This window comes from Limulus polyphemus, unplaced genomic scaffold, assembly GCF_000517525.1.
Source record: "Limulus polyphemus unplaced genomic scaffold, Limulus_polyphemus-2.1.2 Scaffold775, whole genome shotgun sequence".
NCBI lineage: Eukaryota > Metazoa > Arthropoda > Merostomata > Xiphosura > Limulidae > Limulus > Limulus polyphemus.
Window position 1 is genome coordinate 221,265 of NW_013666385.1, and position 17,082 is coordinate 238,346.

At 36.3% G+C, this 17,082-nt stretch overlaps 1 protein-coding gene across 1 annotated transcript in view; it reads left to right on the plus strand.

Moving 5' to 3' along the window:
* The window catches only part of LOC106460462 (GON-4-like protein), a 211,856-nt gene that overhangs the window by 22,964 nt on the left and 171,810 nt on the right, over window positions 1-17,082 (plus strand). Inside the window, exons 3-4 of the mRNA XM_013920158.2 lie at window positions 11,361-11,507; window positions 15,958-16,074. Coding sequence (XP_013775612.2) covers window positions 11,361-11,507; window positions 15,958-16,074 — 264 coding nt within the window. The remainder of the gene's footprint in view (window positions 1-11,360; window positions 11,508-15,957; window positions 16,075-17,082) is intronic.

Consider the following 17,082-nt stretch of genomic DNA (forward strand, 5'->3'; position numbering starts at 1 on the left):
TTGATGCTTAGTTATCCAATGACTGGGGGGGTGGCATGGACCCTCTTATGAACACTGTCAGGTCTTATGTTGTTCATGCAGGGTGTCCACTATCTCATAAATCTGAACGTGATGCGGTCCCATCTTTGGTTCTTGAAGTGACAGTGTTCCACATCCTCTCCATAATTCCATGGGTAAGCAGAATTCTCCTTGCCCACTTGGTGGGGGAATAAAGTCAACTGTTTGTAAATCCAGACTCGATGAGTTCTGGGCTTTGGTGGAGTATGGCATATGATCCTGTCAATCCAGACCTGAGATATTGCCTTTTGGACTCTTCAGGTTGATCAGAAGGACTGTCCACTTTGGTGCTGCTTTCATTCGTAAATCCAGTGGTTTGAAATGCATCATTCTGTGGTTACTGGTAGGGATCCTATCACAAAGATATATATATCTGTGGTCCAACTTCCCTGCTCACCAACGTGGGATATGGGTACCATGACTCCTTAAATCCAACCCGAGTTGTGGAACCTTGACTGTTTGGTTGGGGCTGGACCATCATACTTGTATTATATTCCATCCTTTTCAGTTTTCTGTAGTTCGAGTTAAGAGGATATCTGTTTTGGATGTAGTGTGGTGTTCCCCACTTTGATACCACTTCTACTGGTACATATTTGTTCTCTGCAGATGCTTTCTGTATGATCTCTGTCTTCACTGGCCCCTCTGCCTTCTCAGTGTGGGATTCTAGCTGTTAGTGTCAGCAGAGGTATGTATGTTTTGGAAGTTATCATCTTCCTAAACTGAAAATGTATTTCCAAATATACTTGCCTCTGCTGACACTCTCCCTCCCTTCCTCCCCACTAAGAGCCAGTGTTAGTGACTGGAAGGAGATAAGTCTAAAAAAAGTGATTTTATTGTCTGCATACAGTGCTTATATACAGCACCTGCATAGAGGCCGTGTGAGGGACGGTATAAAGTTTTGAAAATTAAATATTGCCAAGGACAGTCGAGTGGGGTATATAAAAACTGGAGCAAGCAAACACAATGTTAGATGGAAAAGATGAAGACTGAAAAATAGCTATTAGAGTCAGTGGAGGTAAGTTTGTTTAAAAATACATTTTCAGTTCAGGAAAATGATAACTTCCTTCTTGATTTCTTGTTTCCCACAATCTTGTGAGTTCACTCCTTTTCCTTGGTCTCATGAACACTTCATGTCTCTCTTTCCCATTTTTCATCTCTCTGTTGCTTCTTGTCATCTCCCTCTTGTCCTGTTGGCTTAGGCTCCATAGGGTCACATCTGTTTCTGGTTTAAGACCATTGTACCCCTTTTGCAGCTGACCAGTGGATCATTCAGGTTATTACGTATAGCTGTTCTTTCCAGTTCTTGCTTCTTTTTCCTCTTTCCTGTTCCTTTTTCTTCCTTTTGACCTGTAGCATTTACTGTACCCGAAGGCCATAGTATTGGATATTTTGGGCATGAGAGCTATTGAGAGGACCTTTTGAGCCTCTCCAGGGATTTATTCTTGTCTGAGGACTAGCATCCTCTCATCAACATTTCCTCTCTGGTTGTTCCTCAGTTCAAAATGGAGGGGTTTCTTCCTCTTCACTGGCCCTTTCCCCTGGATTATGGATGACCAAAGCCAGTGTCTTGGACACCTTTCCACATAGTTAAATTGTCCAGTCCTCCTGTTGTTTCTTTCATTTTGTTCGCCAGTATCAAGTGTGCCAGGTTTAAGCTCATCCCTTCAGTATTGCTTTGGTTTCTTACGTTTTCAACCAAGTCATGGGAGCATTTGCTTGCCTCATACACAATTTTTGGACTTCTTTTCCATTATATAGCTATGTCACTTCTACAAGAGGTGGCTCATCTGGATTGGCTGGTCAAGTTTCTCAAGTCATTCCTGACTCCGGGTTAATATTTGGTCACTTTGGAATCTTTTTCAATTCTTGACTTAGTGAGGATCAACCATCCACCATTTGTCTTCTAAAATATTAGTCAAACTTTACAATCTTAAATAAACAAGAAAAGTGTGAATGTTTCTTAAAAAAATTGTGTTTAATGGCACAAAAATCACAATAACTTAGTTTCATCTGCAAATTTATTTTACTTCTTGGGCGTAATGTTAAATTGTTATTGAGAAAAACTTGTAAATGTAACAACAAGGAGATAAAATGTATAAAATATATAATTGACTTTTCCTCTCTTATACTTACTGTGTGAGAGGATCTGTCTTTTTTGGGGACTCTTGCATGTCTAGAACATCCTGTCCCTCTAGGCTGCACTCACACGATGCTTATTCAGTGACTAGTGGAAAATCTCATAATCCTCTGTTCTCTCTTGTGATGCTGCCACTTTCTCAAAGATCTGTTTGGTGGCTGGATTTTGTCAACACTATGGTCAGCATCCCACTGCCACTTCGTCAAGATTTCCATCTCTTCACTAAAGCATCTCTTAGAGTTAGGGTGTGTCTCTGGATGACTCCCCAGTCTTGAGGATTTGGTCTCCTGTGGAGCGTACCTTCCACATCAGTATTCTGCAACTCTTGGTTTCCTATCAAACATGTTACTATATCCTGTCTTGTCTTGTGGACTGCTTGGTTACAGTCTACTCTGACTATTCTACTGTCATTTCCCATATCAGTCATTTGGATGGGACTCACTTCAGGGATCTTTGCTTTCACATGTTGAGCTTTCTGTTTTGGGCCCACTCACATTGGGTTCATCCAACAGCCTGTCATACACCAGAGGCTTTAAACTTTATGGTGGATTGACTATTTCAACTAGACAGGATTCTTCCAATGGAGTGGTCATTCCATTATCAAGTCTTTTTATTGGATGTGTTCCCAGTTGGACACAAGTAATGATTGATGACTTCACCAATTCTCCCAATACCAAATTTTCCTTCTTCTGATCATTGGTACTTCACCAAACAGTTCTGACTATGGATGTTCTCATCCAGGACAGGTCTCATATCTTTCTGCATATGTATCCTCTTATTTGCCTTCTTCCACTAGAATGGTCAATAATTCTTTGTAAGGTCCTACTGGTAGCACCTATTTGGCTGGCTCAGTTTTGGTTTCCTCTTTTTTTACTGACTGGCATCCATGGCACCTTTTCCCCTACCTCCATATCAGTCACTCTTGCTACAATGTCTCTCTCACTCAGGAGTGTCATCTCTTCGTCTTCACACATGGGATATATTCAGTCCTTTTCATGCTGGTCAGATTTCTCTTCTTTTATCTCATTCATGTCACTCTTCCATTCTCTCTCTCTCTCACTTTGTCCATCAGTGAAAGTGTTTTTTTCCCTGCTGGTCCATCTGCTGCTGCTCTACTACCAGACTCTTCCTATTTTTACCTGGTTATTCAATCGAAGATTATCAGTCTGTACAGTTGTAGGCTATTGGGCAGCTTTGACTACCTTTTGCCTTTTTTGCTATGGTTTTGACTTTTCCTTCACTGTTTTTTCCCACTTTGTTTAGGTCCTCCCTACTTCATCTGTCTAGTCTGATTCTTTTGCTCCACTAGAACTTTAATGTGGTTCTACATACTCTTACTCAGGCCCCATTTAAACCCTTGGCCTCTTGATCCTTATACCATTAGCTCCTGTACTTTATTTCACAGATCTTCTTCAATTTTATTCCCTAACTGCTTATTTTTTCCTAGGACTTGGGGGCCCAAGAGGGAGATTGTACCTTTCCTTCTGTATTTCTTCCATTGATCATGGTCCTCTTTAATCACAACGACCCTGATCACCTTCTGAGTGCAGTTTGATGGTCAGGTATTATCTGGCATGCATGGCTTCATTTTGGAGTTCCTGCAGTGTTTATCCTTGCCATGAGACCATTTTTTATTCACTGATCTCTTGTTCTCTGTGCCTACCAGATGGAATTATGAGCTCATTCAGATTAAATATTCCTCCTGGGATGGAGATGCTCACAGTCTGTATCACATGTTATCCCATCAAATGCACCACTTTACTCATTCCCTGGACATCCCACTTCTGACATCACTTGGACAAGTTCTTCGAGACTGGAATGTAAACTGCACCCAACACCTTCATTTCCCATTATCTTCACCCTCTGGCAGTTTTAACAGGTAAGTAATTCTTTTATTTCTTTACCTTTTTATACTGTTCTCCCATTAATTTCTCAGAATCCACCTGGTGGCTGATGTTGCCTCACAGGGTATACTTACGTCCCTAAACCCACATCGAGTCGAGTAACAGAAAGCATTTTTCTGCTAGACCACTACAGTGGTGTATATATATATATATTAATTTTTTTTCATTCTGCATTCCAGACCACACTTTCTGTGTTCTATCATGGAAAAGCCACCACTGGGGAAGTGTCTGACCACTTCTCTTACTTGCACATGCTGATTTTTCAAATTAGGTTTCACAGTTATCTATTGTATTTTCTCCAGTAAAAGAACTTTGCGGTGGTTAAGTCCCTTCAGGTCTGGTGTTTCCCTAACACAAATTCTCCCACTCCAGTCTTCCAATGAAGCATAGGAGATCCTTGCCACTCCAAGTTCCTAGTTACTGGGATGGTCAGCTTTCCTCACCAGTTGTTTGATTCCTCCTGAAAAAGTCCGAGTGGGCAGCACAATGTAATGAGAAGTAGGGCAGGGTGTCCAGGTTAGTGTAGTGCAGGTCACCCATGCTACAAAGTATGATAATTACCTTGTGGTTTGGCCAGCTGGATTGGGCAAAGTGTTCTTCTCACATAACTGGAATGGACTTTATCATCATTCCTGTGTGAAAGATGAGTAAATTGTACAACAAAACAAATACCAAGCTGTACAGTCTGATCATTGCCTTAGCCACACTACATCTCATGTTCAATTGACCTGTTGTGTGCAAATGCTCAGTTATTCATGTTTTTGTCTGCCCATCTCTATGACACATTGGCTTATTTTGCCTTCCTCCTCTCATATTTCCATCCAGGTAAAGAGTATACTAAGCACCAACTGTAAGATGTCATACTCCATGGTCTTTCCTTCTTTTTTTTGCCTTGTCCAAAGGGCGATCATCTAGATTTTCACAATTGCACTGGCCCCTTCACCACATAAATGTGGAATTCTGGCTACTCTCTGCAGAGAGGTAAGTATTTCATTTCAGAAGTGAACATTTTCTTTTCCTGAAAATATATTTCCAATAGATACCTCTCTTCCCACTTTTCTACCCTTCATCCCCACTTCTGGTGAACATTATTTTTGCCTCATCTAAAAATGAAGTTAATTTCAAGTGCAAGTGCTTATGGGAATCTATTACACCTAGAGGATGTGTTGCCCTACTGTTGGTGGAGGGCTATTGTTGCATGATGATTACCCCATGCACTAGTGCAGCTCACATTATAACCCTTCTCTTAGGTGGGAGATATCTCTAGGCTAATGAAATGTACAAAATCCCAAAGGCAGACATGTGAGGAATAACTATTGTGTGAAGAGAGGCAAGTATATATCGAAAATATTTTTTCAGGTAAGGAAAATGTTTACTTTTTTTAAACCATCCAGTTTTGTTTTGTGTACAACAGACTTGTACATTTGCAAAAAGCTTGCCTTGTTTCATACACATAGTAAATTTGAAATTATAGTCACCAATTCTTCTTCAGTCTGTGCACATTCACTTAATATTTTTTTTGGACAACAAAATTAGACAAATTAGTGAGGCATAGTAGAGTTATGTGTGAGAGTTTTAAGGTTGGAATAGATCATGTGAATATTTTGCCCCCCCCCACCCCCCTCTGCTCAGTGTATGCTATTAAAATGAAGTTTTCTTTAAGACTGCATTGGCATTGTTTAAGTATATATTTTTTTCTATGCTATCCTGCATTAACAGCACCAGGTGTGTGCCTGCTCTCATGACTGGTTCATGCATGTTGTCTTTATTCTCTCAGTATGGGACATGATTCCAGATGATTGTTCCTGATACAGTCCAAGTATTTTTCTGGTGATCTCCCATATGTGAGTCTCTTCTTTTACAGTTCTTCTAGTAGAGTATGGAAGAACCCTTGCTTCCCCAGTTCCAAACCAAAGGGGAAGTTGACATCAAGAGTTTCCATTGGGCAGTGCAATCCTAATGAAATGAGACTGAAACAAGCCATTCCAAGTGGTTCAGTCCAGCTGGATGTGTCTTGGGTTTGCCTCGGGAGATGGATCTGGATTGCTTCTTCCTGCACCTGGTTATTGTGGTATTTCACATAAGTATTTGTCCTGTTTGGAATGGATTGTCTTAGGGCCCTACACATTCAAGCTCAGCTGTCCATCTGTGAAACAATGGTCAGTTGAGCAATCTTACACTCTTCCTACCTTAGTTACACTTTAGTACCATACCAAAGACCGTTATGACACTTCATTTTGCTCTACCTGCTTTCCTAACAATGAATGTCACAATAACATTAAGTGAAGAGTATTCCCTGCTTGAGATGAATATGGTCTCCCACTGAGTGCTGCCCTGTTGTGCTACCCCTGTTTCATAGGTGTCTCTCTCAATAGGCTTTCCTTTTATGATGCTGTTTTCAGAAATGAATTCATCTCTTTAATTTCTTTCTCTGCACTGGCCCCTTCTCCATCTTCAGTATGGTATTCTTGCACTTTGTTGTGCAGAGAAGTGACCAGCATTTCTAAAGTTAAAATTTCCTTATCTGAAAATGTATTTACAGATAGATGCTCATCTCTCTGCACAACCTCCCATCCTTCCTTCCCACTTCCAGTGCATTTCCTCTACTGATCAAGAATAATCCTCTGTTCAAGAGCTAGTGCTCATGGGGATTACTGCACATGGAGGATGTGTCACCCTGTTAATGATGGAGGGCTACAGTCTAATGATGATTATATCATAGACTGGAGCTTTTTCAATACTTGTGGTGTACACTGGAATTTACACAGCAGTGCACATAAGATAATAGCTCTTTTATAAAATAAGTAAGAACATTCAACATTTGAAAAATGCACAATAATTTATTGTATAAGTTAAAAGTAAAATATACTATTAAAAACTCTACATGTGTAGGTGGAAAAAATTCCACCACCTTCAGGAGAACAGGAGAGACACAGGGAATTTCATTTTGTATTTTTATACCAGCAAGTGCATAAGTAGAATTTGCATTTTATATCTTTTTGCACCAGCTCGATCCCTGAGACTGACCTTGTAATCATTTATGGTTGTTATAGTTTTCATGTTAAAACTTTTTAATTAGTAAGCGTATATTAACAAAATTTTTTTTATTAAGTCTTCAGGTTTGGAAAGCAATGTTTTTCTCATGCCTTTTTTTTTCTTTTTACATGTTGCCTATCCAACGTGCAAAATAATTTTTATTTTAAGATTAAAAATAATTTTATACATCAGACATTTTCCAAATTTCACATGCAAAATCTTTATAATGTCCAGATAGTTATTAAATGTTTCTTAAGAAAAAACTTTATATTTTATCTGTTATTTTCAGTAACGAGTCTCTTTACAGGTTTGATATATTTGGCTGATCTTGTAACCACCATAAAAAATTTGGAAATAAATATAAAATATGTCTCTTTCATTCAAGAATGAAGACAAATTATAACACGAAAACATGAATGTTTAGACTAAATAGCTTAAATCTCATAACATTATACATTTATATATATTTATTATTTTTATTATATTGACCTTTCAGCTGTTCCTGGCTAACAACACAGAAATTACAATGACATGGCACATGTGCACTCATGTTATTGTATCCAATAATGTAAAACTGACCTTTAGTCTTTACAAAGTGACCTCTCTTGGCTGTGTGTTAGTAGACTATTATTTTGTAAAACACAGTCACTATTCAATTATTATAAGTTATATATGTATATACATTATTGCTATTTAGAAATAAGTTCTTAAAATTATTTTTCTTAAAACATGGAACAGTAAATAAAGAAGTAAAACAAAATTGTCTCTTCTAGTTATGTTCTTTATACTCAGTTGCTGCTTGACGTAGGTTGCTAAGCCTTTTAAAATTTTGCACGTTGAGGATATTAAATGAAATAATTTTTTTAGGTTTTATACATACAGTTGAATAACCAAAAAATCATAAGTTGTGTTATTGATACCATAGGATTCCACTATAATTTATCAAGCTTAGTAACTAATCTGTATTTCAGTCTAAAAAAATATGAAATTTCAAGATTCAACATACCATGAGACACAAAAATCGATGTTTAACTGTGTTTTTTTAATATTTACTTTTAAATTAAGAAACTGAGTAATGTATAATAATAAAATGTGAATTATAATCTACAGTTTGAAACCAAACTTATTGACATAAATTCATGGAATAGTACTTCTATAAAATTTTGAATGTGAGTCAACAAACGAGATGACATGGCCTTTCACCCGTGACCCATCTGGAAAGGATTATACAGTGCCATCTACAGAATAGATTTCCAAAAATTCAGTTCTGTGGCTCCATGCCCTAGATCTTTTTTTTTATATGTTATTATTCTGTCTTCTTTGGTGCATTATGTAATTTAATAGAAATTAATTTAATGCAGTAGTACGATTAGTTTAAAAAAGTAGGGCTAAGTTTCATTGACAGTCAAGAGCAAAAAAAAAAAAAAAAGACTCAGGTAAGTATGTTATTTCTTGTTTTTAATGTGTATTCTCTATTCATTATTAAGAAAGTAATTAAAATGTAAAAATTGAAAACTTTTTAGGTTAGATAAAATAAAATAATAATTTTTATGAGGTACACTCATTTCGTACATTATGTAATTCAATACCGTAATGTGAGCTGCAAGTTCACCATGTGATTTGCAATTTATGTGGTGCGAGTAGTAGTTAGACATGGTTCAAAGGACAAATATACAATAAAAATTAAGTATAAGGAGATGTATACTGTCACAAGCTTTAAGCTACTTAGTATAAACAATTTTGGTTTTCGGCTACAACCTGCAGTCATTCCAGAAAGAAAATAGGGAAAATTTATAATTATTTCCTAATTTTTTATGGTGGTTATGAGGTATGTCAAATCAACCGACCTCATATAGAGTTAGGGTAAAAAAAATAACAGATAAAATACAAAGGTTTTCAGAAAATAACATTTGCCATTTATTTAGGAGGTTTTAGGTGTTATACAAATAATATTTGAAAATTTTCAGATGAAGAAAAGTATTTTTGATGTTATCATGAAAATTATTTTTCACTCATAAAGGGAAACAACATGCAGTGTAAATTGTAAATAAAGTTTTTTTACTGAACATTAACATACTCTTTTTCCATTTGCATAAGGTAAAAATGTAGTGTACATTGTAAATAAAGTTTTTCATTGATACGGAAGTGCTCCCCCCCCCCTTTTGAGGTTATTAAATTTTATCTGTGGGACCCTTAAGAATCTTACTGAGACTCTTGAAAAAAGAAGTTGAGAGTCCAGCACCCTTTGCTGTGTGAACCTAGTGAGAACATTGCTACAATACAAACACTGTAAGTTATTTATATTTAGATTGTTGAAATTTTTAAAGAAGACAACACCATACATTAATCATATTATGTTGTTATTTAGCTCCCAGTTCACAGATGGTGTACTTATCTATCAGCCATATTAGTATTATTGGTAGCTTTTCAATACCATGTGAGAACAACTCAAAATTATTATTATTTTGTAATATGGAATTATTAGGTATAACGTCTATGGAAAACAACAATATTCTATGATGAAACTTTGTAGAATGGATGGCAACTTCCTATGGTACAGGACGATGTTTCAAAAGTCTTCTGCCTTTGTCTTCAGGTTGGGAGTTTAATTAATAGAAATATTAGGGTGGCGTCATTTCAGTTCATTTCTACTTTAAAAAATTTAAGGGTAACTGCCTTCCCATAACTGGCTATAGATTGTAAAAGGCAGTGGAAGCCGAGACATTGTGGGTGTAAGCACTCGGCTTCGTACCATTATTTGATTGATTTTTTATGATTTTCCATGATGGCTGACCATATTGACATTGGTGTTTGGATTTTTCTGATAGACGGGATATCCTCAATGCATTTGGGTCCTATTACCACAGACATCTGTTATGACAATAAGTTGACAACCTGGACCGATAACGTTAATGTAATATATAAAATAAAAAGAAGTGTGTTTCTCTGCAAAACATGTAATGTAACAAATACATGTGGAAACTCAAGCCTGAAATTGAAAAGTGTTATTTAAAAGAAGTAATTGTTGATCATATATTTAATTGAAAAATAGAGCAACTATATAGGATAATGTGTTAATTTATGTTAAACATGTGTATACCTAACTTTTAAATGAGATTGAACTAAAGTTAAGATGTTTAATCTTAATAAACACACACAATCATAACCTTTTGGTTTAAAATAAAGTTTTGTTTTCCAGAATTCACTGAAAAGCAGTGCTACAAATACAAGCTATTTCATTTTACACACGTTTCCAAATCTAAAATTAAGCAATAGAAGAGAAACATTTTTATGAACATAATTATTATTCAAGTCACATCCATTTTCAAGAATATTTAGATTTCAAATGTTACTTCAGTAGTGAAGTAGAGCCATTTTTAAATACCTAAAGAACAAAACAAATTTTAAACTTACATTAGATACTCATAATACCTATGGCTTAATATTTAGAGAAATTTTCCATAAGAATAATTGTCACATATACTTTCAATATTTTTTTACAGCCATTATTAACAAAAGAAAGAAACTAAATGTACACTTACCTTATATTCAAGTATTAGGATACAATAAAGGTTTGAAAGTCTAATTCTGTAGTTTGACCATACTTAAGATGTTTTATTTTGGCAAAAGTATGAATCCAGATCCAAACCTTAAGAAAGGATTTCAGGACCATACACATTGCTTAAAGTTATTTGTCAGTATATTTGAACATTTAAGTTAAGATGTTTTGAAGAAGCATTCATGGATAAAATTTTGACTGCTGTGGAGAAAGCTGCATAAAACATTATTTGAAATACTTTGAAGTAAGTAACTATATATCATAGCATAGACTAGGTAAAAGCTTAGGATTAAAAATATGTTGTTTTAATATTTGTTGTTTGCTTGATATATGTGTAAAAATGTTGTATTCTTCAATGCATACATACATATATATCAGTTTTTGGAAGTATGTATAGAAATGAGCATTTAATATGAAATGGATTTGTATTAAACTTGTATAATGACACTGGTAATAACAGGTTTACATATTATTGAAAAAGATAGTGCTGTTATAAACATTTTTCTGTTTATATTTTAGAACTTTTTAACATGTTATGAAAATAAGGTGCTTTTGTCTGCTTAAGCTTTTCTTAGTAATTATTACATTAAAAGCTTAAACATTTATGTTTCTTTGTATTAAATACTTAGTAGTTTTAAACAATATTGCATTTTCATTTCACTTGCAGCATGTGATTACAAATGAACATGTTTTGAGTATGGTTAGGAATACCATGCGATCTGAAGAAGGAGTTGACAGTGAAATAGAAGAGGCTGTGTATGAACCAAAGTTGACACGTTCAAAAGTTAAGGAATTGAGAGAAAAGCAAGGAAATGTGAATATTTATTCTTGATTGTGTATTTATTTTAAAATGCTAAACAATAATGCCATAAAAACTTTGAATTAAGTATTATTCTAGATAAATGTTAGGTATATTTTATGCAAAATCACTATAACATAATGGAAAACTAAATGTATCTGTGGAATGTAGTGTACCATCCTCTTATGATTTTTAGGTTATGTATTATTTTGTGAACCTTAAGTTTTCCTGATTCTGCGCATTATAGGAAATGTTTAGCTTTATTATGAAATAAGAAAAAAAAGTTAAAAATTGGAAAAAATGAAAAGTGAGTAATAACATATTTTTACTTCATCAAGTTAAGTATTATGGCTGTGTTAAATCTAGAGCTAGGCAATTATTGTGTAGCTTTGTGTTTATCAACAAACAAGCATAATTACAATATTTGGATTATTTGGGTAGCTTGAAGAATCAGAAACCGTAATTTCAGTTAGTTGGTTACTTCCCATATGATACTTACCTCCTTTCACAGTTACAGCTATTCTTGATTTGACTGTCCTCTAGTGCTCAAATTTTCTCTTTCCACTAGCCTTGAATTCCCACCTAATTCCACATGTTTCAACTACATTTAAGTGTGCAAATTAGCATGTGATAAACCTCCACCAGTAGTGACTGTGTTAATACCTAGTGCTGGATTTTTTCTCAGGCACAATTTGTCCCTTACAACACTCCTTCATCATTTTTCATTGATCCACATGTTTCATGAGGCTTTCCATTGTTCTCACAAGGGTTTTTTTGTCAGTATTCTGCACACTCCTACTCACGACGTTGTCCAGATTGTCTTCGTCTACCCTGCCCCTTCACAGTTGGTTCCTGTGATGCTGAAATCTCTTGGATCAGGATGCATTATTTGCACTTCTTTGAGGGATCTTTGTGTAGATTCTTTTCTTCAATCTATGGTGTTTGTTGGGCTGTCAGACACTTTGGAGTCTCATGTGGAATCCACCAGATCACACACTTTCCTGTCTTCCCATACTTTCTGGTTGTCCCACCCTCCTCCTTCCTTTCTTTTACTAGTTCCTCATTCCTGAACCATGTCTATATAATGTACAACTGTTCATCAATGTCTTGCTAGGCATCAGTGATACTGGTGACTACCCTGTGGTTTCAGGTCCAGTGGGTACCAGACTAGTTCATTTCTCCGGGGTGTAGTAGAACCTTACCAACAATCCATGGGTTCTTCAAGTTTTGTTAGAAGGACCCTCCCTTCTTTTCCTCTCACCTTCTCCCTTATTCCCTATACTGGCCCCCTCCTTCAAGATACTGTCTTGTGCCAGTGGTTCAGCAAATTCTCATCAAATGTGCCATCAAACAGGTTTTTCCTGTTCTTCCAGGATTTTATTCCTGACTTTTTGTCGTCCTCAAGAAGGCTATGGATTGGTACTCTGTCATTGATCTCTCTTGTTTTAATTGCTTTCTCAACATCCCTTGTTTCACCATGGAATCCTACCTGGCTTACAGATGTGCTTTTTTTCCCAGAGCTTTGGATGGTGAGATTCAACATGTCTGATGCTTATCTCCACATCATTATTGCTCGGGCTTCACATTGTTATCTACAGTTTGTTCATGAGGTTCACATTTATTGATTTTAAGCTCTTCCTTTTGGGCTGGCATCGGCACCTTACGTTTTCTGTTGGGTGGTCTGGTTGTTTGCCTGGTTTTTACCATCTCATTGGCTCAATTTTCATCATTATATGGACAACTGGCTTCATCTGGCTCCATCTTTCACAGAGCCTCCACTAACCGAACTTCTCAGGGAAGCTGCTTAAGTGGGCTGGATTATCAAAGTGGAGAAATCCATTGTCACCTCTACTCAATAACTTGTTCACCTGGAGAGGATTTTCAACTCCCACCTCAGTAGACCCCAACCTTCTCGAACTCTGCAAGCTGTGGAATTTTAGTTCAGTGCACGATCAAAAACTCTTCTCCCTGCTCGAGAGGTTCTGTCTCTCTTTTGGGGACTTGGGCATGGCTGGAGGCTGTTATCCCTTTGGGCCATACCCACATGTGTGCTTTACAGTAGGTACTACAAGATTAATGGAACCTCGCCAGAAACCCTCTGGATTTCCAGATTTTCCTTCCTGTTTCCTTTCAGTCCAACTTCCTATGGTGATTAGACAGGGATAACACTACAGTGGGGGTACTTATTCCTCTTCCTCGTCCAGATATCCATGTTTTTACAGCCACCTCATTGTCATGATGGGGGTAGGGTGGCTACTGCAATACCCAGGAGATCTCAGGCCTTTGGTTTCAAGGTGAGTTAGGTCTTCACATCAACCATTTAAAACTCCTTGCTGTTCATCAAGTGATGGTTAATTTTTTTTCATGCCTCCGAGGCATGGCAGTGATGATTCATTCTGACAACTCGACGGTTGTCTCTTACATCACCAGACAAGGGGGGAACTCAATCCCAGTCCCTATGTTCCCATACTCTGGATCTCTTATTTTCTGGGCTTACAGTCATCAAATTTGTTTAGTGGCTTGTTACATACAGGGTGCCCTCAGTCTTGTTGCAGATTGTTTGTCACATCCCAATAAGATTCTAACTATGGAGTGGTCTCACAACCATCTGGTATTCAAATGGCTATGTTCTCAGCTGGATACTCCACAACTGGATGCATTTGCAACCCTTTTGAATACCAAATTTCCTCCTTTTCAATCCTCAGTTCCACATCCTTTGGCTGTCACTGCTCAGGCAAGAGTGGAAGGATCTTTTCCTATATGCTTATACTCCCATCTGTCTCCTGCTCTGTGTAATTTCTCTCATCCAATTGCCTCCATATTGAGTCCTTGTGTCTCCTTTTTGGCCAGAACAATTGTGGTTCCTGTCCTTTCTCAAGGAACAACCTCCATTACCTCTTCCTTTCTCCCGATCCCTCCTCCAACAATCTCACTCAAAGGTGTTTCACCCCTCTGTTCCCACTCTCTGGCTTCACTCACAGTTTTGGCCCATGTGTCTCCATCGTCTTTCTCGTACCATTCACTTGCTGTATTAGAATCTAAATGTAGTTCTCTATGTTCTTTCCCTTTCTTCCTTCGAATTGTTTGCATCATATTCCTTATACCACCTTTCCTTAAGGACGAATTTTCTTCTCTTGTTGGCTTGTGGATGTTGCAGGTCAAACTAGTTGGCCATCAGTGTCCACTGCATTTTGTTACACAAAACCTATGTTCTTTTGTATCATGACATCTGTTTCTTCCCCAAAACATCAGCTTCCTGTGAAGGTAATTTCAGCTTCACTCCTATTTCCCTTCCATCCACAGGAGGATAGTCATGCCATCTAAACAGGCAGAATACCAATTCCCTATTCTCAACTGAGAGGAAGTGTGCACATTCGGGAAGATTCCTCCATGATCCATCACCCCATCAGCTAGGAGCCGGTAAGTGGTAAGGATTTCCATACTCCACTGGAAGAAGATTGGAGGAAATGCATTGAAGAGTTCGGAGGAAGGAATCACCGAAGAAAGTGCAATGGGTGGCCACAAAAACCCTATTTTGAAAAGCAGACTGTTCCTGATTCCGGTAATCAAAGGAACATTGACCATCCAATTACAGTCAGACATGCCCTAGCCATTCTAAGCTCATTTCTCTTACTTTTGGATTTGAGATGGATAACTTTTTCTGACCTTTGTTTGTAACACAATGCCAGTTGGCTCCACTTGAACAAAGAGTATATCTGGTACAGATGTGGTATGGACTCCCATGAGTGTGTTTCCTCTACATAGAGGTGGCACACTCCATTGGTATTCTTCAGATGCTTTTGAAGGGCGCTCATCTAGTTAATTTTCAACTGGCTTCTTCACCTGCTTAATATGGGATTCTATCTTTAATTGAAGATATATTTCCGACAGACACTTACCTTCGCTCATTCTTCCCACTCGTCCTTCCCACTTCTGGTGTTGTTTTTTGTGCCTGATCTTGAAGTGAAGATTGGGTTCAAACTGCACAGAGAGAGAGTCAGCTGCAATAGGAGGGTGTGTTCCACTCCTATTGGTGGAGGGTTGTCACATGCTAATTTGTATGCTTAAATGCAGCTAATTCATGTCAAGTTAATCCTAATTTCTAATACTGAATAGTAGGAATAACCTAAAGCAAGAATGAACAAAAATACCAGTTGATTGTTTGCATGACCTTAATTGATTTAATTGTAATTTCAGTTAATCGATTATTTTACATGATGCAAATTGATATAATCATTGATTATAGTGAATCTATTTATCACGTTAATTGATCAACTCTAGCTTTATGGCTGTTACTGTTCATGTGTGTCAGTTTCTTTTGTTTTAAGAAATTGTTGGTACTTAAATACATGATGGTATTATTTGAACATTTGATCTTGTGAGGCTTCAGGTGGGGCATTATATTTCACAAATTTTTACTTTTACATTAAGAAAATTTTTCTTCCATATTGCAAATTTGTTTTAGCTTTCCTGGGCCTTCTCTCCAATAAAAACCTCTTCAATGTCCAAAAAACTTCTAGAAGATGATTTTTCAGATGATGATTCATCATTAGATGGTGAATATAATCCTGGAATTGAAATGGTGAGTTATAATTTTTTCCTGCATTGTTGATTTTTTTGTGTAGTAGCCTGAATTGTTTCAGTTGTTGCTGATTTGCTGTGAAAATTCATTTTATTTAATTTTTCTTCTTATTTATGTAGAGGCTTTTCTGTTATAGTATGAAAATGTGTAAAATATAACATTTTACTTGCAGTGACTATTTCAAACAAATTCATCGTAGTAATGAAAGATAGTGTACATACATATACTTGTTTAAGCTAGAATAAATTTTATTTCACACCTTTCTTGAAAATAGTTCTTGACATTTGACAAATTGAGGGATGTAGAACAATGTTAATATTAACTCATATTTTGTATTAAATATCTAAAGAAATTCTACAAAATAAATCTTGCATTGGATTGAATTTTATGTTTTTAACTGTTCCATATGATGTCCATTGGTGTGATTGAAATTGTGACCACAAAATAACCATCAGAGTTTCCTTACTATACCTTTCAGTAAACATTACAATTTTTTTTTTTAATACAAATAATCAGTTTTTATAACTGAGTAATTTTTACTACAGATTTGTTTGTGAATATATGGACTCAGAATATTGACTGCTCTGACTGCAAAGTGGTTTCATTTTAACTCTTTTCAGCGTGAGTTTGGTCCCTGGAACTGACCTGGAACCATTTTGTGCTTGTTATAGTTTTCATGCAATAACTTTTAAATTAGTAAGCATATGCTAACACAATTTGACAGATTATCAGTAAACATTATAATGCTTTCATAAGCAAAATATCAATTTTTTTAAGTCGTAAGGTTTGTAAGGCAATGTTTTTCTCATGTCTGTTTTTTCTTTTCGCATGTTGCTTATCTAACATGCAAAGTAATTTTCGTTTTAAGATTAAAAATACTTTTATTTATCAGAAAATTTAGAAATTTCACAGGCAAAATCTTTATAATCTCCAGATAGTTATCAAATGTTTCTTAAGAAAAAAATATATTTTATCTGTTACTTTCAGTAACAAATTTCTGTATGGGTT